The sequence below is a fragment of the Terrapene carolina genome, unplaced genomic scaffold (genome assembly GCF_002925995.2).
Source record: "Terrapene carolina triunguis isolate 2854851 unplaced genomic scaffold, T_m_triunguis-2.0 Scaffold459, whole genome shotgun sequence".
NCBI lineage: Eukaryota > Metazoa > Chordata > Testudines > Emydidae > Terrapene > Terrapene triunguis.
Window position 1 is genome coordinate 1 of NW_020664810.1, and position 27,803 is coordinate 27,803.

General features: G+C 51.1%; 1 protein-coding gene across 1 annotated transcript; it reads left to right on the forward strand.

Moving 5' to 3' along the window:
- Positions 1-6: 6 nt before the first annotated feature.
- On the forward strand, positions 7-27,338 carry LOC112105878 (L-gulonolactone oxidase-like; the record flags this gene model as incomplete). Its single annotated transcript, XM_026658532.1, has 8 exons — positions 7-80; positions 4,329-4,430; positions 5,311-5,436; positions 8,533-8,627; positions 16,193-16,283; positions 17,742-17,927; positions 26,527-26,634; positions 27,262-27,338. Coding segments are annotated over exons 1-8 (788 nt in total), but the record flags the coding sequence as incomplete, so codon positions are not given.
- Positions 27,339-27,803: the final 465 nt, after the last annotated feature.

Consider the following 27,803-nt stretch of genomic DNA (forward strand, 5'->3'; position numbering starts at 1 on the left):
ACAGACCCCCCTTTGCCTGGAGCCACAGCCCAGGACCCTGCTTTGGTCAGAGACCGGACCCCAGTGAAACCAACGTGATGGTAAGGATCTGCCTCTGGAGGAAACTGCCTCTGGCCTCTCTGGGAGCAGGGGTGAGGGTGAAACCCCCGGTGCGGCTCAGAGATAATCCAGAGGCGGCCGGGGGTGCAGAGCACACGTGGGGGAGAGTTTAAATTGTAACTTTGGGGGGGGGGTTGTTGGACGAAAAATGCCTCTTTGACCAACACCCAACTTGTTGATGAAACAAACAGGCCCCACATCCGAAACCGCTTCGCTTTTGGTACCCAATGGTCAGGACTGGGGCTCGGGAAAGCAGCATTATTTTGGGCATAAGCTTTTGTGGGTTAAAAAACCCCATGAAAAGCCTACGCATGAAAGCGTATGCCCAAATAAATCTGTTAGGCTTTAAGGTGCCACCGGCCTCCTCATTGTTTTTGTGGATACAGACTAACACGGCGACCCCCTGATACGCAGCATTATTTTGTGATGACTGATTAGTTGTGTTCTGAAAACGGAACATTCTTGTTTAACCAAACACCGAGTTTTGGGTTCAGTTTTTCGTTTAGGTTTTTCATAGGGGAAAAAAAGTCATGGGAAATTTTAAAACCAATGAAAACCTTTGCAAAATGTCCCACCCGAACTGAATTGGTCTGGCCCAGCAGCTGTAATTCAGAGGCGGTTGGGGGCTGGGTTTGGTCAGTGGATTTAGTGCTGAGAAAGGAGGTGGGGGGGGAGGGGGGGAGCCTGCTACTGGCCGCTCCCCAAGCCCCTGGCCCTGGAGGAACCTCCCCACCCCCACCCCCACCCAAGGAATCTGTCTCCAGGGCAAGAATTTGCGATAGGAGATAGTTACTGGCTGCTTGCTGGGAGCCCCAGGTGGAGAACAGACAATGCAATGACAATGGGCCTTATTTGTACAGCCTCTTAAAGACAAACTGGGTCCCCAGAGTGCAAACACAAAGCTAAACTCCCCGTGCAATAGCAAAGGGGGTGTGGGAGTGTGTCAGGAGTGCAGCAGATGGGGAGTCAATACAGCACGGCTGCTCTTGCACCAACAGTACTGAGACTTGGGGGGGGGGGGAACAGGGCAGGTTCCAGGAGAGATCTGGGGAGGGGAGCTGAAAGAGAAGTGAGGAAGCAGCCTTGGGGTTCTAATCCAGGTCTGCTGCGTGTGCCAAAGGGGGTGTCTACACTGCAGCTGGGAGCGAGCCGCCCAGCCCGGCTACACAGCCACAAGCCAGTGCGCAAGCAATAGTCGTGTGGACGTCAGAGCTGGTGTGGTGTTGGGTGGGCTTGATTGCTAGCAAGAGTCTGTCTACCTGGGCTGGGGGGCTCCGCCCACCTGCAGTGAAGACAGATCCTGGCTTTCCTCCCTTGTAATGCTGGGATAGGGACGACTTTGTAGCTTGGCGATTGGGGGCGGAGGGTCTCCTCCGAGCTGGTGTTGAGGCAGTAGCACGTTCTCAGAGGGAGGGTAAAGGATCCCCCTCAGTTTTATGTAGTGGGGATGTATAGGAAAGGGGCGGGGGAGAGGGAAATGACCATGTCTTGCAAATCCAGGAGTTGCGATTACAGATCCGGTTGGACTGGGCCGCACTGGCTTTTCATGGGGCCCATTTTCAGAGGGATTTCCTTGTGGATGGCCCATTTCCCCAGCAGGAGCAGCAATCTCGCTGGCGTTAAGGACCCTGCGCGGCCCAGCCTCCCAGGCTACGCCCAAGCCCCTTTCCGTCCACACACAGATCAGGCTGACTCGGGTCAGCGAGCACCCAGGACCTGGCTCCTAGGTCCTGGCTGGGGCATGGGTCAGAGCTGAGCCCTGCTGCGACTCGGGCCCACGCCCTGTCGTTGTGCAGTGTGGACGCAGGCCCGAGTCAGAAGGTCGATGTAGCGCAGAGGGATGTGCTAACCCAGCTGGGAGACCCGGCTCCAGGGATTGGAAACCCAGGCTCACAATGCAGCATGGACGCTTGAGTGCAGGGCAAAACGTTGAGTCCACAAGCCCGGATCGGGCAGCCCCGGGTTTACATACGGTGTGGATGCACCCCAGGGAGCTGGGTGGCCATACAGGGGTTTGCAGCTGCAGTTAGAGAGCCGTTTACAAAGGCAGCTTCTAGCAGGCCAGGGATTGCCTGCTGTTGGGCAGTGGAGTGCCGGGGGGGGATCGGGCGTTCCTGTCTTGAGCGAGCTGTGGTCAGCCCCACTGATAGGAAAGGAGCCTTCTGGGCACCCAGGAGCAGTAACTACAGCTCCTGCGTCTTTGTGTTGGTGCCCACTTTGTAACGAGTTTCGGGGGTGAAAGTGACCGTTCTCCAAAGCCTGAGGAGACAGCTCCACACACGTGGTCCGAGTATGATCCCGTCCGAGCCCCTAGGCATGGACTTGGGCAGCAAGCCCCTCCCACGCTGTCGTTAGCTCTGATCCAGCTAGTGCAGGTACGTCTACACAAGCAGTTACCTACACCCCCAGCTCCAGTGCACACATCCCCGCTGTCATGGTGGGAAACAGCAGAGGGTGTTTTAGTGTCACACGCCCCATTCCAAACCGGTAACAGCAGGAACAGCACCTTCCTTCCTCTCCTCCCCTTTCTCTCTTAATCCAAGCGCCATCACTAGAGCTGGCCAGAGAAGGGAATTTCCATTGCCCAGTCAATTCCGGCGGGTCGACATTTTTGTTCCATTTTGCATCAGAATGAATATTAGCATGGCAGAATTTCCAGCAAAATGGACCGATCCATTTCAGTGCCTGCCTGCTGGGCAGCCAGCCAGCAGACATGCCAGGGAGCCAACCGGCAGGCCTGCCTGCTTTCCTGCCAGCCCCACCTGCCAGCTCTGGAAGCTCTGGCTGGCAGGTGGGTGGACTGGCTGGCGGGCTGGCAGGACACCGTGCAGACTGGCTTCCAGTGAAAGCTGTAAGGAATTGACACGTTCCTGGGGAACATTTCAGTTGCTTCGGGTCAGCATCTTTCTATGGAAAACGGTTCCATGGAAAAACTTTCAACCAGCTCTACTCGTCTGCAATGGCAGCAGCTGCTCGCGGTAAATGGGGTGGTGGCGGGGCATTCTGACACCTACACATACAAAGCACCCTGCCTGTACACCCCTCAAAGCCCATTTCCTTCTGTGGACGACACATGCCACAGCAGACTGTCACCCCTCAACCTGCACCCTCCAAACCAGGGGCAGAAAAGGGCAAGCCAGGGTGTTAGGTGGGGGCTTTGCACAGGGAGCAGTCGGGGTGTCAGAGGTAGGAGGGGAGCAGGGTGGGGGCTCTGCGTGGGGATCTGGCAGCAGTCAGGGTGTCAGGGACAGGAGAGGAGTGGGGTGGATGCTCTGTGTAGGGAGTGGGGGAGTGTTTGGGGTAGGAGGGGAGCAGGGTGGGTGCTGAGCATGGGGAGCGTTTGCCAGCATTTCTCTGGAGTTTTCCCTGCTCCCACAGCCGTGCTAGACATGGGACCCCATCGTGCTGCTGCTGCTGGTGTGTTGAAGTCCCTCCCTTTGACCCTGTGTGGACACAGGGCTGGCGAGAGGCGCTGGATTGACAGCCCCTGAAGTTCATTATCCCCTGGAAGCTGTTCAGCAGAGGTAGCTGAGTGATCTCCACCACCTGGAGTGGCCGACTCGGCGAGGAGACGTTGGTTCACTCTCCTGTCCAAAGCCCAGTGCTAGTCCCCATCGTCAGTGCTGGGCTCTAGGTGTTAGGTGCAGGCCAGCCATGCCCTGCACATGGCCTGGCTTCTGCATAGCCCTCAGATGGTGATTACCAGGGGCCGTTCGTCGCTCCGGATCTGACCTGCAGAGGCAGCCTCGGTATCTAGTTATCCTTATCCCATTGTCCCCTCTCCTCTGGTTTTGACCATTGACTGTTGCTGTCAAGGGAACATAGGAACAGCCAGACTGCATCAGACCCAAGGTTCACCTAGCCCAGTGTCCTCTCTCTGACAGTGGCCAGCAGCAGAGGCTTCAGAGGAAGGAGTAAGAAACCCCACAGTAGGTGCTTATAGGATAATCTGCTCCCACATAGGTCACTTCCTGGTCTCTCATAATTAGAGACTGGCATAAGCCCTGAAGCGTGAGGTCCAATAATTAATATGCCTTCCAGAATTCCATTGTCATTAATTATGATCGCTCTGGATATGCCTGATATCCATATAAATATTCAGATCCTTTTGCAATGTTGTTCAGTTCTTTACCTCAATAACTTCCTGCGGCAGGGAGTTCCACAGTTTAATCACATGTTGTGTGGAAAAAATCATTCCCTTTGTCAGATTTGATTTGTTTTTGTCCTAGGTTCATGGGCAGGGAGGGTTCAAGTTCCAAAACTGGGCTAGGACCTACGGCTCCTCTCCAGAACTGTTCTTCCAGCCAACATCAGTAGAGGAGATCAAAGAGGTAAGAAAGAGGTTTCAATTGTACGGTCCGTTGGAATAAAAAGCCAAGGCAGAATTGGTAGGTGGAAGGCTCAGGGCTGAGGTATCCTCCCTTCCTTCTGAGTATCAACCCAGCCCTCACCAGGAATGCAGAATAACCACCAAAACCTCCAAAGTACAGAGCATGGGCTCCTCTCAGAGATCCCAAGGCCAGAAGGGATCGCAGTGATCATCTAGTCTCGCCTCCCGTATAGCACAGGCCAGAGACCTGCCCCACAATAATTCCCGGAGCAGAGCCTTTAGAAAAACAGCCAGTCTTGATTTAAACATTGTCAGTGATGGAGAATCCGCCTGCAGGTTCTTAGAACTGTCCCTCTCCCTGATCAGAGCCATGTCTTGAACTAAAAGTAGCAGGAGGAGGGGGAGGAGAATCTGCACTCCAAAGCAAAACGACCTTTTTAGACTCAAGGTGAAATTCTGGGGGACGCAACACGAGGTCCAGGTACCACTTTAGTCCATTTAAGGGGTGCCTAAACCTCAGGCTGGCATCTGCATGCAGTGGATTTCACCCCTTGGGGATGGTCAGGGTAAATACACCAGCTACTGCCCCTTTGAGGATAACTGGCAAGATTTTATTTTACTGGTTGCATATGCGTTAGCAACTTTGCCCTGTTTATTCACCTGTGCTGTAGTAAAGCTTTGCTCCCTCTAGTGGCTGGAGGCCTAGAGAGGACAGCAGTGTTACCACAAGTGCTTGCTGTGTTCTAGTCTTATCCAGCTCAAATGGTCTCACTGCTACTCTTGTACACGAGCGTCCTGGGTTCGAGCCCTACGGGCAACTGGTTCTCCATGTGTTCAGGGCTCAGAGTGCGGACAGCATCCACAGTGTGATGTCTTTGCAGATTTTGGATCTGGCCAGGCAGCGGAGTAAGAGGGTGAAAGTGGTCGGTGGTGGACATTCCCCTTCGGACATCGCCTGCACGGATGACTTCATGGTTCAGATGGGGAAGATGAACAAGATCCTCAAGGTATTGTAGGTCCCTGCTTTGCCAGGTTGTGGGATCTCCCCAAAGCATTACGGATAGGGACACATTGGTGTAACATTCCTATTAATGCAATTCAGTAATTATTATGCGTCATAGTAGTAACAATAACAGTGAGAGCTGATCCAAAAAAGGGGAGGGGGGGGAATCACACACAAAAAACCCAACATTTTATCCCGAATCTTGGGGGGGGGGGACCTCAAATTTTGAAATGTTCCAAAATAAAGAACTTTCAGGCAACTCTCCAGCTGGTCAAAAAAACAGGGTTGCAGGAGGAAATTAGCAAAAGTCACCTCAAAATTGTGCCTCATTTTAAACCCTAAATTCAAAACATTGTGACCAGCTGTATATAATAAAGTAGTGTTGCTTTAATCTGTGCTTTGCTCTCACACACACTTCACAATCAACATAAAAATGGCCACACTGGGTCAGACCAAAGGTCCATCTAGCCCAGTATCCTGTCTTCTGACAGTGGCCAATGCCAGGTGCCCTAGAGGGAATGAACAGAACAGGTAATCATCAAGTGATCTGTCGCCCATTCCCAGCTTCTGGCCAACAGAAGGTTAGGGACAACATCCCTGCCCATCCTGGCTAATAGCCATTGATGGACCTATCGTCCATGAACTTATCTAGCTCTTTTTTGAACCCTGTTCAAGTCTTGGCCTTCACAACATCCTCCGGCAAGGAGTTCCACAGGTTGACTATGCATTGTGTGAAGAAATACTTCCTTTTGTTTGTTTTAAACCTGCTGCTTATTAATTTCATTAGGTGACCCCTAGTTCTAGTGCTATGAGAAGGAGTAAATAACACTTCCTTATTCACTTTCTTCACACCTGTCATGATTTTATAGACCTCTATCATACCCCCCGCCCCAGTCATCTCTTTTCCAAGCTGACAAGTCCCAGTCTTATTCATCGCTCCTCAGACGGAAGCTGTTCCATACACCTCAACATTTTTGTTGCCCTTTTCTGTACCTTGTCCAGTTCCAATATATCTTTTTTGAGATGGAGCGACCAGTTCTGCACACAGTATCCAAGATGTGGGCGTACCATGGATTTATACAGAGGCAACATGATATTTTCTGTCTTATTATCGAACCTTTTCTTAATGATTCCCAACAGTTTGTTTGCTTTTTTGACTGCCACTGCACATTGATTTCTGCTCCCCTTCCCTCCAGCTCTCCTCTATGGCAGGGCAGGGGGCAGGTTGAACCCATCTGGGGCCTGGCACTGACAGATTGGGATAGCTGGGGGCGGGGGGCCCCACAGGGAACACTGCTAATTCCAAGCTAATAAATCACCAGAGCTCAGTCATTACCGATAATCATCAGCAGCTTTTAATTACAGGCAAGGCCTGTTCCCTGATGAGCATAGCTTGCAGTGTTAATGAACTGGCTGTGGAACAACAGGGGTAGAAGCATCTCTGTTAGCCTGGCTGAGCAGTGACAGCAGGGCTTACAGACCACGGGCATGATCCAGAATAGACGGTGTCCCCAAGCAGAGCAAGGGGTCGGGAGGCACAAGGGGGTCAATGCACCGGGTGGGGGCAGAGGCGTTGAGTCCTGTAGAGCACAAGCTGGAATGGTTTGGGTGGGTCAGGCTCGTCCCAGGTGGGTGGATTTTTCTCTGCACTGCAAAGTGGTCTGATTCTGAGCAGGGTTGGAGAAAGGGAAAGGACTGGAGTTGCAGGGAGGCTGCCGGTCAGTGCTGAGGTACATTGGCAGAGCTAAGGGAGGAAGATCTGGGCTGGAATAGCATCGGTTCCGGCAACACTGCTCTCTGCACCATCTCCCCTTTGCATATTGGTCCATGCTAAATCTCCTGGATTCATCCCCTGAGGTGTTTTACTAGAGAAGCTTCAGGATGTGTAGCTCAGAGGTTGGGTTCAAACCACAGTAATCCCGGTGGAGGTGCTCTGCGAGGAGCCTGGACTCATTGCATAGTCACACTGGTGACTGCTGCGAAGGCATGTTGCCCACATTCACCTTTAACTAGCAGAGAGGGATAGCTCAGTGGTTTGAGCATTGGCCTGCTAAACCCAGGGTTCTGAGCTCTATCCTTGAGGGGGCCATTTAGGGATGTGGGGCAAAAATTGTCCTGCTGTGAAGGTAGGGGACTGGACTTGATGACCTTTCAAGGTCCCTTCCAGTTCTATGAGATAGGTATATCTCCATTTATTTATTATTATCTTCAGGAAAGGGAAGGTGTCCCGTTTGGCTCTTGGCCCATTTGTGACCTTGGCCAAGAGCTTGTCTTGTTGGGAGATAAAGTGAAAGGCATGAGGAGACTTCCCTCCAGGCATTGTCCTCTGGAGGTGCTCCAGAGACCTTCTTCGGGAAGTGAGGGTGGTGTATAAGGTCTCGAATTCCTATTTCTGGAAATATCAGGAGAGATGCTTTTTCTCCTGGGGCATCTGGCTGGAAGCAGAAATGCAGGGGCACCTGAAAATAAAACAATGGGGGGAGACAAGACATTTTATCTCAACTTCTGGTCATCTCGAGAGTTTGGCTCAAGTCTTTGTCTAAAGTTCAGGTGGGTTCTTGTCCTGTGAAGCAGTTCCAAGACTGGAGTCCCCTCTATTCACGGAGCTGGCAGAGCGTTAGAGCAAGCTGCCCCTCCCGACACACCCATCCTTCCCCAGACACAGTGTGTTTCAACAGCAAGGACCTCTCTGTAGACACAGGAAGGTGGGTCCACACTCCGTGGCACATTTGAGACTCTCAAGGAGGACCGCTGGGGCCAGCTGTGCTGGTGGGATTTGTGCTGGGGACACTTGTTCTCTAGGACCTGGAATGAGACCCACCCGCTCATAGGCCACCAAGGAGCCAATTTCAATGGCTGCCCAGCTGGGCCAGGTTCTGACTCGCAGCCCAGGCATGGAACGCTATGTATCACCTCTCATTCCTCTCACCAGACAAAACCCAACCAACCACCTTGGTTTGGCTTTCGCCTTCTGGTTCTATGCAGCTGCCCGGCAAGGGGGTTGATTCGCAGTGCGAACTGTGCCCAGGGGTGGTGACAAGCAGTGGGGCGCTTCTCTCTAGGGCCCCGAATACAAGTCCTCCGAGCTTATCTCTTGCAGGTGGATGAGGAGAAGAAGCAAGTGATGGTGGAAGCGGGAATCCTCCTGTCTGATCTAAACGTCGAGCTGAGCAAGTACGGGTTGGCCCTGCCCAAGTAAGTGAGCTGTTTGCTGTGTCAGTGTTATTCAGGACAACCTTAATGCTTTTCTGATCCTGGGACTCCTTCATTACCCCAAGCCAGGATCTAGAGCTTGTCTACACAGGGAAATTTACCGGGATAAGCGAAACTGGAAAAAGGCTCTCTTATTCCGGAGTAAGAGAGTCCACATGGTAATTAAACTTCCCTGTATAGACAAGACTTTACTTATACACTGTATAGTTCAGCAGCATGCCCCAGACCAATGATTTATCTTCCTTGGCTCCAAACAGGCAATAGATTTCCCTGCTGGGAATGCAGGACACGGGGAAGAGATTCCCGATGGCTCTTCAGTCTAGGACAGGGGTCGGCAACCTTTCAGAAGTGGTGTGCCGAGTCTTCATTTATTCACTCTGATTTAAGGTTTCGCGTGCCAGTAATACATTTTAACGTTTTTAGAAGGTCTCTTTCTCTAAGTCTATAATATATAACTAAACTATTGTTGTATGTAAAGTAAATAAGGCTTTTAAAATGTTTAAGAAGCTTCATTTAAAATTAAATTAAAATGCAGAGCCCCCCGGACGGGTGGCCAGGACCCAGGCAGTGTGAGTGCCACTGAAAATCAGCTCGCGTGCCGCCTTCGGCACCCGTACCATAGGTTGCCTACCCTTGGTCTAACATTAGGCCCAGAATGAACTAGTCTGCGAGTCTGGAGATTACAATAGCAGGGAGTTTTTGTGGTTTGCTGGGGAGAGGCTGTTTTGTTGTTCTTTGGCATAAGGGCTTGTTCACCAGGGCCGGCTCTAGGCACCAACGCTCCAAGCATGTCTGTCTCTCTTACACAATGGCAGTCAACAGTGCAAACTGCCAGCACTGGGAACAAGGATTCTGGCCACTTCTCAAGGCTCTGAGCCCAGCAGCTAAGGACCTGCAAATAATCCTGTCCGCTTCCGCTAGATGTGTTGCAAGAGGGAAATTCAGCTTTTTTCATCCTCCTGGTAGGGGAAGACATGGTTAGTGTGGGAGATGTGTTCTCTGATTTTCTGGAATATTACAGTTGTTGTGTGACTTCCTCGAGCATCAGCTTTCTCCATAGGCAGAAAATAAATACTTGCATACCTTTGTCTTCATGAAGACGACCCTCCCCTTATCTTACACAAGTCAACACCAGGGACAATATTTGAATCAGGTGAGATGTAGCCTCACAAAAATATCTTTAATAACTCCTCTGTCTCCATTGCTGGATTGCCATTGTTAATTGGCATAAGGATAGCTTTTGCTAGAAGTTATGTCCTTCGTAAGAGTTTGTCTCTCCAGCTTCACATGTGCAGGCGTCAGTGCTTTCAGATGCTGGAGAAGAACTCCTTGAGCACACACAATAGTCCTCCTGACGTTGCAAATGTGTTTTCGACTTTGGGAGAGTGGAAATGCAAGTTTCAAGTGTTCGGGGGCTGGCTGTGGAATTGGCACTGCTGTTAGACCAACACCTGTTTTTATAGCCCAACCCGACAGCGTCACTGGAGGCTGGTAATGTCAAATCACTCGCTAAGCTTTGCACTGCTGATCTTTCACGCTGGGAAGGTTCTAATGGCATAACCCTGGAAGGAGCTTTATGTTCTGGTGATAGGACAACACAGATCTCATTGCGAGGTGAGTGAGTCTGGAGGACAAAAGCCTGAGCTTCTTTCTTCAAAATCCTAAAAATGTACAGATCACTTTTATTTGACTTTTTAAAGCAAGAATAATACTGTATTGATCTAAAAAAACCCCAACAGTCAGATTTGCTACATTTAAACAGGAATTGTCCGGAATTTTTACCCAATAAGATATAGCAACAGCAAAAAGGAATAAATCTGAATCTTGCACTATGATAAAATGACATGAAAATAGAGGAAACACGTTACAAACAGAGATCTTTACCAGGAGGGACCACACCTGGGCATTCTCAGCCAAATGGAGCCTAAAACAGCAATGCCTGGGCAGGTAAGGTGCCTTACAGATCCAGTGAATGAGGTAGGCCGCAGAACCAGGGCAGGATATTAGCAGCATGCTAGGTCAGGTTGTGTGCATATTGCACTCTGGGGTGCACCTTCTTGCAAGTGCTGCATTCTCACTGCTAGACCATGCATACTCTGGAGGGCAATATAGATATTTTCTGGATTTTGTCCCACCCTCATTCTTTTTAGATATAGTCTCATCCAGTGACATGTGTGTACCATAGTAGAAATCCCTCTGACGACCACATGCTGCATAGTGCACTGGTTCTCCCTGTTTTGCTCCCTTTTTTCTGCCTTGCACATCTGCACAGGCATGGCCAGGATTTATGGTTTGGCGTTTCAATAAGAAACTACAACCTCTTAATCTCTGAGTAGATGAACCAAGCAAAATCCCTGCACGAAAAAGCAGCATTTTTAGCCTGGCAGCCTCTAGTCAGATCTATTGCCTTTATATGGACAGAAATCTTTCTCCTTACTAGAATATCTCCGTTCTGTTACATATTTAAAATAGAGGTGGCACTAATTGGAATCCTTCATGCATTTTTTAAAGCACTCTCTTTGGGATTACACTGTTACTTATCTTCCAGAATGGAAATACAATAGCAATAACACGAAGATGGACAGCAGATCAAGTCAATTATTTTTAAACACAATTGTTAACGAATGTAGTGAGAATGCTCACGACCCTAAGTGGGGGCCTCTTCCATTTAGATTTAGACATTTCCCCCCCCGAAGTAATCACAAAGTACTAAACTTCAGGGCCACACATTGTTGTAATGTTCTGGTCTCAGCATTTTGTTGGCCAATTAATAAACTGTGCATTCATACCACCGTGCAAGTTCGTTGCTATGAATCTGATCCAAAGACAACTGAAATCAGTTGGAATCTTTCCATTCACTTCAGTGTGCTTTGAATCAGTCCCTGAATGCTTAAGTAGAAAAATACCCGTATTTAGGATTGGTCTGTTACTCGTAGGCTCATGAGGGAAGTGAATTTTAACATTTACTTTTCTTCCTTGGTCACAAGCTTATACTGAAGAAAACAGCAACACGTCAGGATTAGAGAGACAACCACCAACAGAGCACTCATGGCAGCAATGATTAGGTCTCGCTTCGCGAATCCAATATCCCCTTCTGCTTGATCTTCTGAGAAGCCTTCTAAAAAAAACCAGAGTGTTAAATCGCTACCAGAGTTTTTCTTTAAAAATGCAGCATGTAGCAGGTTAAAAATGGGGTTGAATCATTGGAGTGGCAGGACTGGATTATGAAAACACAAAAAATGTAGAATAGAATCCCCTTTATTGGTACCCTGGTAAGTGGCTCTCTTGCTGAACTGGGGTGAAGGCCAATGCACAATGCATTCTACTGTAATAACTAAGCCAATGGCTCCGGAACTCATTGTTCTTGAGCTGCAGAAAGCCAGTCAGGACTTAAGGAGGAGTGAATTGCCACATTAGTCACTCTTCTGAATCCTAAGCCGTGACAGCAGAGCGCCAACCAAAGGAGTGCACCCCAACATACCACATGAAGAAAGAGGAGAGAGTGCTGAGCAAAGTGACTCCACAGAGTGTGGAAAATGCTGGAATCAGTTTCCTAAATTCCCTTTCCCCCCACTGGTATATAGAATCCGAATCCTCCTAGAGTAGGAATATCCTTCTCTTCCCTTCCAGCCCTTAGAAGGGAACCCTCGTCCATCCGAAAAGTAAGGGATGTGAGGGGGAGAGGGAATGAGCCAGTTCTGGTAAGGTAACACAGCATTCCCTAGTTATGCAGTGTCACAACACTGCAACAGCAGGAGGTCATTGTGACAATCCTTTTGTGGTTCTCCTGGACTCAGATAATGACATGGTTTTGCAGCGGTTACAGGTCTCACTCCTTCAAATGGCAGCTTGATGACACTCTCAGTCCATTTAAATGGTAACACTATTGTTGGCTGCAAGCCCTTTAAATTAACCACCTCAAGAGGTGTGAGTTGGTGTTAGCAGAACTTCATACTGTGTATTGTGTGCTTCCATGCACTATTATGGATGCTATACATGGGAAATAGCATCCAAAAGACTGTCTACCTTTGCAGGAATCCACCTCTCAGAATGCCAAGGAATATCTGCCGAGTTGGCTCAATTTCTCATTCGTTCTGGAGCTTCCCTGAGATTTGAGTGGTGAAAGGGAGATTACGTAATTCTGGGACATGCTGGACCTTGGGAAACCTTTAAACTTGCAAATCTAGAGAAGCCAGCAGCAAACCATAGTCCAGAGGAGAGTATGGCGCACCCAATAGAATATTGCCTGCAAAATCCTACTTATTACTATTAGTGCAGTAGCTTTTCTGCTGCCTGCCTTCCCACCCCACACGCCTGCTCCCACTGCCTGGGTTGTGGGGGGACAGATCTTGAAGGGGTACTAGTGACTTGTTCTCACCAGGGAAAAATGTCACACATGGAGCTGCACAAAACTTGGCAGCTATTTCCCTGGAGTCAGTGAAAGGAGGACAGGGAAGGCCACTTTCAAGCACCAGCAACTCTCCTGAGGAGCTCTCTCCTAAGTATTTTAGAGCATTACCAGATCTGAAATAGGGTGAAACATTCGTGTTTTGTATGGACGTGTCAATATCTGCTGTAAATACTGTATGCTTTGTGACAGACCCAGACCAGTGGGGTACAGGAGTCTGGTAGAGGGCAAATATACTGGTCACTGGATGAATAGTTACTAGAGTAATCAGGAACCTGCTAGAATCAGTTAAGGCCGGCAGGCTAATTAGGACACCTGGAGCCAATTAAGAAGAAGCTGCTAGAATCAATTAAGGCAGGCTAATCAGGGCACCTGGGTTTTAAAAAAGGAGCTCACTGCAGTTTGTGGTGCGAGTGTGAGGAGCTGGGAGCAAGAGGCGCAAGGAGCTGAGAGTGAGAGGGTGTGCTGCTGGAGGACGGAGGAGCACAAGCGTTATCAGACACCAGGAGGAAGGTCCTGTGGTGAGACTAAGGAAGGTGTTTGGAGGAGGCCATGGGGAAGTAGCCCAGGGAGTTGTCGCTGTCATGCAGCTGTTACAGGAGGCACTATAGACAGCTGTAGTCCACAGGGCCCTGGGCTGGAACCCGGAGTAGAGGGCGGGCCCGGGTTCCCCCCAAACCTCCCAATTGACCTGGACTGTGGGTTCTTCCAGAGGGGAAGGTCTCTGGGCTGTTCCCCAACCCACATGGTGAATCTCTGAGGCAAGAAAATCCACCAATAAGCGCAGGACCCACCAAGATAGAGGAGGAACTTTGTCACAGCTTATAATCATTTCAAACATCAGCCTTAGATTACAGGTTGTCATGTTGAGCACCAGACCTTCAGAAGAAGCTACTGGTTCCCTCTTATTAGCTGTGGAGCAGCCACATATTAAAAAAGAGAACAGCAGAAAAATAATGGTGTAAACAGCCCTGCTTCCTTGCTTGTCCCAAGCTTGCTATTCATACGGTTTCTATTGGCTGGCCAATAAGCATTGCATTTGCATCACTGTCTGAGGATTATGACATCACTGACATACATACATAACTGCTAACCGCATCATTTAATCAGTCATGTAGAACTGAAGGTATAAAAAATCTTATTTTAAACTGTGCATTTCATAAATCATTTGTTATTTTTAACATTATGTTAATGTAGCACATGGGTCGGCAACCTTTCAGAAGTGATGTGCCGAGTCTTCATTTATTCACTCGGATTTAAGGTTTCGCATGCCAGTAATACATTTTAATGTATTTTAACATAGAAGGTCTCTTTCTACAAGTCTATAATATATAACTAAACTATTGTTGTGTGTAAAGTAAATAAGGTTTTTAAAATGTTTAAGAAGCTTCATTTAAAATTAAATTAAAATGCAGAGCCCCCCGGACGGGTGGCCAGGACCCAGGAAGTGTGAGTGCCACTGAAAATCAGCTCACGTGCCGCCTTCGGCACCCGTACCATAGGTTGCCTACCCCTGGTCTAGGAGATGAAGGCCTAACATGAGCCAAAGGCTGGAAGTTGAAGCCAGAGTAGAAATCAGGGGCCAGAGGGTAAATAGCCATTGGAACAACTTCCCTAGGGGCAGCGTCTATAGCGGAAGTCTTTAACTCAAGAGCGGAAGTCTGTTTCTAAAAGACGAGCTATAGCTCAACCAGAAGTTATGGACTTGAAGTAGAAGTTTAGCGAACCCCTCCTCAAAGCCTTTTTAAAACCGTCCCTGCTAGAAAGACACATAGATTTTTAAAATGGGGAGGCCATGTGGTCATGCCTCATGTGTGAATTTCACTGACACTAGGGGAGAGCGTACTCTTTAATCACTGGGTAACTGACTCGATTGATTCCTCGGTCAATCAGAGTTTATGCTGGACTAATTCTGGGCTCCTGGGGACTGATTGAACAGGACGCTAGCTGGGCCGTGGATAGGGTTTCAAAAAGACATGCCTCAGGGGCGTGAGCGAAGTGGGTAATTGCAGAAGTAAACGATCCGTTTTGTGTGGTCACCGTGCATTGTATTGGGCGCACGTCTGGGGTGCCCGTTTCTGTCCCCGTCGTGCAGCCTGTCGTATTCACAGCCTGCACTTGCTTGGGCTTGGAAGAGCAAAAGAGTCACAAGTTTATTATTTATTTGTACTCTTGTGCCGGCCCCAAGCGAGATCAGGGCACCGTTGTAGAGGCGCTGTAGAGACGCGTCGTGAGTGACAGTCCCTGTCCCAAAGACCTCACACTCTGTAATGGTGTCATTCCTGAGGCATGCCAGGAACAGTCTAGTTATTACTTAGTCTTGTCTGAGAGCAGGGGACTGGACTAGGTGACCTACTGAGGTCCTACTTCTAGCATTAGAGATTTGTGCTATGGCTGAATTTTCACCCCGTATTTCCTCATAGAGCGCGGGAAAATAAACGCACGAGGGTTTAGTGATCCATTGCAAACCAATTCCAACCACTTTCCTCGCTCAGAATTACATCCCAGGTTCACGTCTACCCATTGCCTGGATTTCCTGTGTCATGCCCGGTAGCAGCCAGCAGGCCAGGCAGTCGGTGTGCGGGGGCTGCGGGTCTGTTACCCCCTGCGCTGTCCTAGCCTGCTGCATTCCAGCTGGGCTCAGCCGGGGAGGCAGCTCCCCGTTAGCGGGGCTGCCCTGCAGGTTACCCCTGTAGCAGGGGCTCTCGGATGCTGGCGGGGAAGGTGGCCCAGGGGCACGGGTTCCGTTTCAGCCGGTGTCATGTGAACATGCCCCCTCAGTGCCCAGACGCAGCTCGACCTGCCCCATGCATAAGTCCCACATGCCTGGCACTGGGTCCGTGCTGTGGATTTGGGGGACGGGTGGCGTTCCCTGAGATCAGCCTCAGGCCCTGGGAGAGCATCAAAGGGACTGTCTTGAATCGGAGCGTCAGGCCCATGTCTGGATCCCCTACCCGCCAGCCTGTGATCTCAGCACGGTTCGATGCGAAGCACGTCCTGGCACGTCCTGATCTGGGGCAGCTGGCAATTAACGACCCTCATTCGGGGTGTCACATTAATTAATATCGTCTTGAGAGACGCGTCCGGGAACAACAACCACAACTAACTGCCCCGATGCCGTTTCTTTGTCCGCGTGCAGCTTAGGGGCCGTTTCGGAAGTGGCGGCCGCTGGGGTTATTGGAACGGGGACACACAACACGGGCATCAAACACGGCATCCTGCCTACCCAGGTAAGGCCCGGACCTGGCGGAACGCGGGCTGGCCAGGGAACCAGAACTCTGTTGGGTGAGAAGCTTCAGAATAGGTTTGGTTGAAAACGAGCCCTGTGGGAAGAGAGGGAGACCCCCGGGGGGTAGGACGCGCTCAGCTGGGCTGTGACAGACCCCGAGTCGAGTGCCAGCGCTGAATCCGGCAGGGCAGGACCTTGAACCCGTAACTGGGCCGGGAACGGTTTGCCTGACCTGTTTCAAGTCAGACACAGGGTGCTGTTTATCCCCCACTATAAACCAGCTCAGAATTCACTGCTCGGTGTCCAGTTCATCTGCCCAGGCCCCAGCCTCCGAGGGAGGAAACTCCCTGAGGTTGAGCTGCCGGGGCGCTGCCCGCAAAGGGGGTCTCTGCTCATGGTGCCTGGAAGACGGCGGATTTTCCCCATTGTAAAGTGAGCGGATCCCTTCCTCCCCATGGCTGGAATATCGCAAATCCACCCCCTGTCCTGCCCGCCAGCCCTGCTGCTGCTTTCAGTTCCTGAACAGGGAGAAGTGGGAGGGGTTAATACCAAACGCTTGATCCTTTCATGCCCTTCACCTCTCAGTTAATGACTCCTCCTCACACCCCTCGGAGAGAGGAGAGTCTGGTGGCGGGGCACAGATGCAGCGCATGGGGCTGGCCGCTCCCTCTGCTGGTCCGTCAGCGCAGCCCCCGCTGTGTGCCAGCTCTCGGCCAGCAGGGCCCCACCCCCGTCCCGTTTCCGGCCAGTGCTGGCTGCGCGCTGCGAGCTGTGGAGGCTGGTGTGTGCAGGGAGGCGCCAGGCGGCAGCCGGTTACGTGTCACCTCTGCTGCCTGTAGTAAGAGGAGGCCCTGAAACATAAACCCTTGTATCAGAGGCCTGGTATGATGCCTAAGGCCTGAACTAAAGTAATAGTTTGTGGTCATTGGGGGTTCTCTCGGGTTTGTTGTGCCAGCGATCTGCAGAGCCGGGGCAGCACACAGAGGGAACACGCACGCAGCCAACTGTTATCAACATTGAACAGAGCAGAGCACCACACCGGTAGCGTCTGACAACATTGGTGACCCCGATGTGATCCTCAAAGGGCTCCCAACTCCCATTGACTGCAGTGATGGGATTTGAGGATTTGGGCCCAGGAGCCTCAGTCATGAACTGCCTCCCCCCTCCTTTGGCGCCAGACACCTTGCAAGCACCGATCAAAGGGAATATCCCTGCCCCAAAGAGCTTCCGATCACAGTATAAGACAAGAGACAGCCGACGGGTGTAGACAGAGGGGGGGACCGTAAGGGAACTCAAAGAGACGCTTGGGCAGCCTGGCAGCTGTCGAGGGTAGGGTAGGCGTGGTGGCTATAGCAAAGGCTGGGGGTGGCTCCGTAGCCCTGCCAGCCATTCCCCACAGGGCGATCCTCGCGCAGCCTCTGTGGCTGGGAATGCCACGTCATTGTCTCCCCCCCGACAGGTGGTGGCGCTAACGCTGCTGACGGCTTCGGGGGAGATCCTGGAATGCTCTGAGTCCATCAACGTCGAAATCTTCCAGGCCGCTCGGCTGCATCTCGGCTGCCTGGGCGTGGTCCTGACCATCACCTTCCAGTGCGTCCCGGAGTTCTACCTTCTGGAGACCACCTTTCCTTCCACCCTTCAGGAGGTACCGTAATGTCCACAATAGAAGCGGGAGGACAAAACGATAGGCCCCTCTCTTAAGCAGCCTCCGTGGTAGGTGAAATGCCGTGCATGGCGAGACAAGGTTTTCTGGCCCAGGTTGGACGGGGAGCGACTGTAGTCAGTTAAGGAATATCCCCCACTTGCCATACGCCCCCCACATGCATTTATGATGCAACCCAGCATGGGAACAGATTTATCTTTAAAAATGGGAGACTTTCACGCCGATGATTGAGTGACCGATGGGGAGTCTCGTTTCTTTGGAAATGGAGTTTTAATTTCCCAAATGGGTGCACGGGGGTAAGGTAAAGTCCGGCAGGTTTGCAGCAGCCGGTGTTTGCGGGAGAGGGGGAACTGAGGCAAGTTGGCTGCCTTAGTATCACAGGGATGAATGGGTTTATTTCTTAAGAGGGACATTGACAAGATTAAAGTGATGGGCTGGACCCACTCATTTGCTCTGGCTGCTTTCCACTGCTCCAGCACTGCACAGCAGCCTGTGACTGGCCCTGCTACCCCTTTGGGGTGCTGAGAGAGTCCAGGAGGAGGCTGGGGCAGGAAGCCCAGGGCTCTAGGACTCTGGATTGGTAGGCAAAGGCTCATGGGTGGAGCGTGTCTGTCAGCCTCCCAGAGAGGCAGGTGGGGCCTATCAGAGGAGGAAGTGAAGGCAGGAGCAGCTGTTTGCTGAAGTGATGGGGGCAGAGGGTAATCGCTGTGGGAGTACAGGCTGCATGGTGAGGGGAGCCTGTGAGTTAATTTTACTTTAACTCTCAGGAAAGGGGCTTTCAGACTGTTTGTGTCCTGTGGAGAAAGGGGAACCAGGGGCCTTAATTTGCTTTAACCCTGGAGACAAGGGCAGCTGGGCTCTGAGTTTGGGACACTGAGGAGAGGGGATCTGCGGTGCAGCCTGGGAGGACACTGGTTATTTTCAGTTTGGAAGGCGCTGGGTTGAGTCGCAGGCTGTGGCTGGAGAAGCGACATTTGCTTTCTTGGTTTGTTTGGTTCCTTTTTAGCTGAAGGATGCACCATAAATCCAGTTCAACCAGCCAGGCCCACTGGATCTGCAGCTGCTTTGTGCTGTCAGAGCCTGGTGGTAAATCTGTCCCCAAACATTTATAATGTGTTCACTGCTCGGCTAGTTTTCACAACTGAAAATATTTCAAACATCTGTTTCCCACTGATGGTGTTTGTTTGCTTTTTGCATTTATCCCATCCTGGAGAGTGAGAGTGGATTAGTCAGTTTCATTCTTTGTTTCTGGTCAGTTTCATGTCTTGGTGTCCAGGGACTAGCCAAATGCAGCAGTCTTTAAGGCTGCAGGGCGAGGCTCAGATGTTTGAAGCATTCTCATGGAATTCATGCTTTTAAAGATTTCATGGAAACATCTTGGGTGCTGGAAATGGCTTAGTGGGAGGGGCACAAAACAGGCCCTCAGGAGTCTATTCCTGACTCTCTGCCACTGGTTTGTTGGGTGGTTTCGGGCGAGTCATTTCCCCGCCCCGTGCCTCAGTTTACCCATCTGTAAAATGGGTAGAATGCTGCTGCCCTCCTTTGCAAGGCCCTTTGAGATCTGCTGATGAACAGCGCTATGGAAGAGCCAAGTATTATTAAATGTGGTCCTACGTGATTTGGCTGTGTCCCTTCTGAGGCCGATCTTTTTCCATCAGAAGTTCAGGCTGTGCGTGCGTACACGGTTAAGCGCTAGGTGCAGCCCTCCTGCCAGGCCCTCCACCCTACTCACAAGAGGGCGGGGTAATAAATGAGCAGGGCGAATGGGAGTGTCTGACGCGACAGGGGTTTAAGCATGTTCCTCGTGGTGCTAATGAGCAGTTAGTTCCGTGCTAGGCAGGAGTGACCTGGGGGTTGTGCAGCAGCTTTCTAGTCAAATCAGGATCCAGTTCGCCTGCTCTCCCGCTGTGTGCAGCACTTTCTGCCTTGGGCGTGTGCACCTGGCACTCAGCACCTGCCCTGCACAGGGTCCAGCCCGCAGTTTGTTCCGAAATCTGCTGGGCCCAGCTGGGGCAGAGTTGCAAGGAAGGCGTGTCTGGGAGAGGCAATGATCGTGTTATGGGGCAGGGCGGTTATGGGATAGTTTTCCTGGTGTTTTTGCACCATGCAATGCTATAGGGTTCTCTCCACTCAGCCCAAGGAAACCGTCCATAGGGCTTAAGCCAACAGGGTCTCTCCTGAAGACAGGCCGTGTTAGTGGGTGAGTTCCACTGTCACAACATGGGCGGGAGGCAATGGGTCTCATGGCGTGTCACGGGTAATCCTGCTCTGCAGAGTCTGCTTCCAGCTGCAAAGGGGGTGGCTCAGGATCAATGGAAACTGCTCATTAGAGTTGCCAGGCAGATGTGCATCGTTAGTACTGTGCTTATATCTCTGGGCACTCTGGTGGGTGGCGCCAGGAAAGTGCCTTTGCAGGGCAGCACGATGTCACTCTCCGAATCCAGGGCACCACATACGCCACTTCTCCCGGAGAGCCACTGCAGAGCTCACCTGCCGGATCTCAGGCAAAGGAGGTGGAGCACCAATCTCAGGAGTGAATTTGGGAATGATCACTGTTTAAAAAAACTCTGCTAGATTCCTCAAAAGCCACAACTGAGGAAGGAGGCCATATTGGTTAAAAATCAACCTGGTTTGCGAGCGAGGTGAAAGCAGTGATCAATTATATGTGAACCAAATGGAAGAAAGGTGAAGCTGATGGTAATGAATGTAAATCAGAAGCTACGAATTGTTGAAAATTGACCAGGGAAGCAAAGGGACACCAGGAGAAATTGATGGTTAAGGACGATACAAAGGAGGTTTTTGAATATATTAGGAACAAAAGGAATCTTGACAATGATCTCAGACCATGAATAGATGGAAATGGAATAAATATCAATAGTAATACAGAAAAGGCAGAAGTGTTCAGTAAATATTTCTGTTCTGAATCTGGGGGGGAAATGATGATGTAGTCATAGCTAAGGCTACGTTTTAGTCACGGGTATTTTTAGTAAAAGTCATGGACAGGTCATGGGCCGTAAACAAAAATTCACGGCCTGTGACCTGTCCATGACTTGTACGATACCCCTGACTAAATCTTGGGCGTGCTGCGGGTGCTGGGGGAATCCGTCACCTCCATGACAAACTCACAGCCTTAGTCATAGCATATGGTGATTCTCTTTCCATTCCACTAGTATCTTTGGAGGATGTTATATAGCAGCTACTGAAGTTAAATCAGCAGCTCTAGATAACTTGCAAGAGTTGTAAAAGAGCTGGCTGAGGAGCTCTCTGGACAGTGAATGTTGATTTCCATAAGTCCAGGACTGCTGGGACAGTTCCAGTAGACTGGAAGAAAGCTAAAGATCTGCCAATATTTAAGCAGGGTGAACAGGATGACCTGGGTAACTATAGGCTGTCATTATAACATTGATTCTGGGCAAGATAATGGAGTGGCTGTTACGGGACTCAATTAATAAAGAATTAAAGGAGGGTAATGTAATTAATGCCAATCAACATGGCTTTATGGAAAATGGATCCTGTCAAACTAAGTTGATATCGTTTCTTTTTTTTCTTTTTTGAGATTTCAAGTTTGGTTGATAAAGGGAATAATGTTAATGTAAAATGTTGATGTCCCCCTTAATCTCCTCTTTTCCAAACTGAATGTACCTAGTTCCTTCAGCCTTTGCTCACATGGTTTACATTCCACCCCTTGGATCATTTTTGTTGTTTGTCTCTGGATCCTTTCCAGTGTCTCTCCATCCTTTCGATACATTGGTGACCAAAACTGGACACAGTTCTCCAGCTGAGGCCTAACCAGCGCCCGTGACTTGCATGCTATGCCTGTTAATGCAACCTAAAATTGCATTTGCTTTTTTCCTTTCTGTTCCCAAATAGCTAGGATATGGCCTGCATCAGTATCGATGCAAGAACGAGGTTTTCTTATCTGAACAGCTCACAGCCTCCCTGTGAGGTAGGGCAGGGCTATCCAATGGTATTTAAGTGCCTAACTGTCTTGGAAGATCTGGGTCTAAGTGACATGCCTATGGTCTCAGAAAGTCTGTGGCAAAGCCAGGAATTGAATCCAGGTCTCCCAAGTCCCAGCTAACTCCCTGTCTTGATAGAAATGCCCTCCCTCATCTTGCTGAGGTCACATAACTTCCCATTGCCTCAGTTTCTCTGTCTGTGGAATGGGGATAATACCAGTCTCTCAGGGCTCTCAGGATTAATCAGTGAGTGTGTGAAGATGGAAATCACCATATCAATATCAATACCCATATCGACCCTGTGGGTTTTTGCCCATGCCCTGTAGTTCCCCCATTTCCAGAGCCCCGGCTGGTTGACCCAGCGAGGTGGAAGAGAATAGCAAGACAGCAGGTGCTTTTAAGAGGAGTGCAGGGGCTGCTCGTAGATGGTTCGTGGTTTGGTCGGACCCGCCTGCTTTCTTGCTTCCTGCTCTGGCCTCGGGTTTCTCTTTAGCCCAGGCTACCCTGATGACACTCTGGGCCATTGGTTACACCCCCGGGGCGGGGTACCTGGGCAGTGCACAGCTTTCCATCACAGCTCCGTTATTCTGTGAAGACGAGCTGCTCCCAGGGGGAGGGGGCTGCTCGGCAGCCAGGCAGGTGCCTCCCCACCCCTCCCGGAGACAGAGCAAACAGCCAAACAGCTACAGGCACGGGGCTGACGCCAGCTGGAGCTCCAATCTGCAGAGCCCTTCTGGTATCGAGGGACCCATGACCATTTACACCAGCTGAGGATGTGACCCTGGGTGTTAAGGCCCCCACAGCACCTAGCGAGTAATCTTGTCCACCCGTGTGAAACTAAGTAGCTTTAGGCCTGGCCAGTACTTGGATGGGGAGACCTGTCAGACATGGTAGGTGGTGATAAGCAGTGTTGTGCTGCTGTCTGTCAGATGGGATCTGAGGGCCATGGCCCTGGCCAATGGGGATCACTGATGGTCTGAGGGTTGTGGAGCATTTTATGGGTGGGAGGGTTGGATTTGCAGGGGAGTGGGGGAAATGCATCTCCTGTTATTGTCAGGGCTGGCGGTGCCGACATTTGGAGGGGGACGGGGGCTCTCTAGCCCAGCAGCCCCCTGATAGCAGCCAGCTGTCTGCCCCCCCAATGTGGCAGCTGAGCATGCTCACCGCTTCAGCTGTCACCACAGCCCTGTCCCCCTCCCAGCTCCACTCTCATTGAACCGGCTGTCAACAACCCTCCCCTCACGTTCCTCCCCGCTGGCTACACCCGCGGCCCTCTCCCATCGGCTTCAACCCTCGGCTCCACTGCGACTGCTCTCACCACGCCTCCCATGGCTTCCTGCCCCCTCCCCCCCAGGCCACTGCCCCCCCTCTCCCCTGTCCTCCCCAGCCTCCGGGCTGCTGCGGTCGTGGCCAGTCACACTGTCCACAGAATCCTGCCCTGCCTTGGCGTCCCCGGCTCGTTCCCCAGTCCAGCCTCCTGCCTCTCCCATTGGCCGTTCAATAGCGCCGAGCAGCCTTGTTGTGGAGCAGGCCCGCGCTGAACAAACAGACTGGGCCAAAGAGCTCATAATCTCAGTACACTCCCCTGCCCCCCGCTCGGCCAGTGACACCAGCCTATCACCCATCCGTCCGCTTCCCCCAAGCCCTGTCATGCTTCCCTGCATGCTGCCTCTTATGTATGGAGCGCCCTCCCCACACTGATGTCTAGAGCCACTGGAGAGGGACAGGACGGCCTTGTGAGTCACTGGAGTGGGACTTGGGAGACCTGACTTCAGTTCCCAGCCCTGCCACAGACACTCTGTGTCACCTTGGGTGAGTCACTTGAGCCTGGACCCTCAAATGTATTTAACTCCAGTTGATTTCCATGGGAGCGAGGTGCCTAAATGCCCTTGAGGATCTGGCTTTAACCTCTCTGGGTGTGTCTACACTGCACAGTAAGCGCAGGCTCTGGCTCAGGTTTGAGTCACACAAATCAGGCTGACTGAGATTCTGCTCCAAGTCCTGCCAATTTGCGGTGTGGACGCAGCTCAAGAGCAGACTCTAGCTGGAAGGTCTGTGTAGCACAGTGTGGGACCCATTAGCAGGGCGGAGACTTGGGTCCAGCAGCTGTTAACCCAAGTTTACTATGTAGTTTGTTGCTGAAGTGCAGGCTTGGAAACACCCAGTCTCCAAGCCCGGTTTGCCATGCAGTGTAGACGCACCCTTTGTGTGTGACCTGAATAACCTGTTGATACCAATGGGCTCAATTCTCTTATTGGTCGGACACCAGAGAACTCAGGCCTGGTCTATATATACAATATAATGGGGGCTAATGTAGCTACAACTCATCAGGAAAGAGATCTTGGAGTCATCGTGGATAGTTCTCTGAAGATGTCTACGCAGTGTGCAGCGGCGGTCAAAAAAGCAAACAGGATATTAGGAGTCATTAAAAAGGGGCTAGAGAATAAGACGGAGAATATCTTATTACCCTTATATAAATCCATGGTACGTCCACATCTTGAATACTGCGTACAGATGTGGTCTCCTCATCTCAAAAAAGATATACTGGCACTAGAAAAGCTTCAGAGAAGGACAACTAAAATGATTAGGGGTTTGGAATGGGTCCCATATGAGGAGAGATTAAAGAGGCTAGGACTTTTCAGCTTGGAAAAGGGGAGACTAATGGGGGATAAGATAGAGGTATATAAAATCATGAGTGGTGTGGAGAAAGTGAATAAGGGAAAGTTATTTACTTGTTCCCACAATATAAGAACTAGGGGCCACCAATTGAAATTAATAGGCAGCAGATTTAAAACAAATAAAAGGAAGTTCTTCACACAGCGCACAGTCAGCCTGTGGAACTCCTTACCTGAGGAGGTTGTGAAGGCTAGGACTATAACAGGGTTTAAAAGAGAACTAGATAAATTCATGGAGGTTAAGTCCATTAATGGCTATTAGACAGGATGGGTAAGGAATGGTGTCCCTAGCCTCTGTTTGTCAGAGGATGGAGATGGATGGCAGGAGAGAGATCACTTGATCATTACTTGTTAGGTTCACTCCCTCTGGGGCACCTGGCATTGGCCACTGTCGGTAGGCAGGATACTGGGCTACATGGAACCATTGGTCTGACTCAGTATGGCCATTCTTAGGTTCTTATGTCTACATGAGGAAATTAGGACAGTGTAACCATGTCGCTCAGGGGGGTGAAAAAACCACCCCCCTGAGCAATGCAGCTAAAGCAACCCGACCCGCAGTGTAGACAGCACGAGGCCCCCAGACAGTGCCCCCACGCAACCCCCACAGAAGGGGGACTAGAAGTTCCTTTGCACAATGACCCTTGTAACAATGGTCTGGTCCATCCTGGCTGCACAGGCTGGTCTAGTGCCCCGTGGCCAGGCGGCTGCAGACCACACTAGCCTTCGCACTGATCACAGGCACCCTGTTGGGGGTTCTGAGCTCCCCAGGGCGTGTGTCTGGTGGGCGGGGCAGGGCTGCTATTTAATATAGTTATTATTTCCATCACAAAGTGCCCTCGCATCTGGCTTCCCCACCCCCAACTGCCAGGCCCCTGATCTGTCCCAAGTGCTGAGCTCTGAGCACCAGGACAAGATACCCACCATCAGGGAGCGGTTCCCCAGGGCCTGTGAAGTAGCTCTTGGATGTCTGCTGCCTCTGACATATGGGCTAATGTGCCGCTGCCCTCTATGGGATGCAATCGGAACTGCTCGCCTGTGTGCCATAGACCCCAGACTGTAACCAACAACCGGAGATTCTCCTTTAGCGTACGTTGAAGAGACCTGGGATTTTTGGAGCCGAGTGTCTGAATTCAATGGATGCTGTTATCACGAATTCCCTAGTGGCTTATAATCTAGGCGCCAGTGCAGTTGGGGCTTGGGCATTTTTACCACCAGTTTGTCTAGACGTGCTATGAGTCTGGTTAGATAACACAAAGGGGAAAATCAGAGTGAGAGTGAATTACAGGCAGTGCACTTACTAGTGTTGCAGTCACACCAGAGGATCAGGGACACAAAACTGTCTCTGCCCTCAAAGAGCGTACAAACAGTAGTGGACGGGCTCCATGCAGTTCCTGGAAACACGTGCCAGGCCACTCTCCAAACTCCTTGGTGCTTGAGAGCTGATCTCCAGAACGTGAGAGGGGAAAGGATCATGTAACTCTTCTGTTCCCATGTTCCTTATTCACTGTCCCTTAATTCTTAGCATTTGATAATAAACTTGTGATTCTTTTCACTATCAGTCTATCTCAGTGCTGTGATGCTCTCGGGGAGCTGGTCCTGAGTTGAATTGGGCAGGCTGGGGTGCACTGTTCCTTTGGGGACAGCACGACTGGTATTGCTGTGGGTTTTCAGTGGAGAAGGGGTTGGACGTGACAGAGGAACACGTCAAAAGGCCTTGGGGACTGGGATGCTCCTATTGTTATCCAGCTGGGGCAGAGAAAGGAGTTCATCGTCCAAGTCCAAGATCTGGCCTCAAGCCCCCGCTCTGCCAAACTCCCTGTGTGACCCTAATCCCACCGCTTCCAGATCTGTGCAATGGGGATGAACCCCACGTCCTTCGCGCGGGGGGAGGGGGATCCCATCACTGCCTCCTGCCCATTCACTGCATTCTTTCTCTGCCCCACGCAGGTGCTCGACAACCTCGACAGCCACCTGCGGCGATCGGAATATTTCCGCTTCCTGTGGTTCCCCCACAGCGAGAACGTCAGCGTCATCTATCAGGATCATACCAACAAGGTACGGCCTAGGCCACTGCAGCCCTGATCCTACCTTCCACCATGCCCCGGGGTGGGGTGAAGAAGCACACACGCACTGGTAGCAATGAAAAACCAGATCAGGCACCGTTTGAGATATAATGCCAGACCCCAGCCTTGAGGAAACCACCATGCTAGCGGGCACCAGTCATGCCTCAGGGACAGCCAGGCTCAGGGCCTTCTGCTAGTCTCCTCTCCCGAGGCTGGGATCTCCTCCTCTTTGACAGACTGAGGAGGGCCCTGCCTGGCCAATGCTTGGGTTGGAGTCTCCCAGTGTCCTTGAAGAAATGGTGGTGATGAGTCAGTGGCATTCCAAGCCGCTCCCATCAGGGGTGCTGTGGTACCGGGGGTGCCCTCCTATGGCCGAGAGGAGTGACTGAACCCCATGTCACTTGTACCCAAGACCCCATGATGCCTTGCACAAGATTATGACCCCAAACTCCTGGCCAGATTTGAATGGGGGCAGTTCCGTTTTGCCACCTTCATTCCCTAGCGACCGTTTTACGCTCCCTGTGAATGTCCTGGAGAGAGAGACAAAGGTGGCATGGGCTGCCAGTCTCCTCCTGCCAGGGGAAATCTCTGATCAGAGCTTTCATGTGATACCTTTCAGCCTCCTTCGTCCTCCGCCAACTGGTTTTGGGACTACGCCGCCGGATACTATCTGCTGGAGTTTCTGCTCTGGATCAGGTAGGGATGGATTCTTGTAGCGTTTTGGTGTGGCGCCCTGTTGCGGGTATGGCTGTTAAGGAGTCCACTTGGGGATATGCTGACGCAGCACGCCAGGCTGCTGAGGATTTACGTTTTATTGTTTGTTCCCTGCGTCTACAGAATAAATCTAGTACTAGGAGAAGAGGCAACCAGCCGTTCCGCCTGAATTAGGTCAGGGCACCTGATCTGGGGTAGAAGGAACTTGACTTGTAGTCTGGAACTGCCTGGGTTTTAGTCCTGGCTCTGCTGCTGACCTCAGAAGTCACCCTCCCCCCCCCCCCCCCACACACACACATACACTTTCTGTGCCTCAGTTTCCCCATCTTTGCAATGAGGATAATGGCTGGGTTTGGGACACAGAGGGTTGTGAGGATTAGTTTATCATGCATTTTGAAGATCTAAAGTTTCCTATACATGCTCGGTATTGCTAGAAACTGGTGGCAC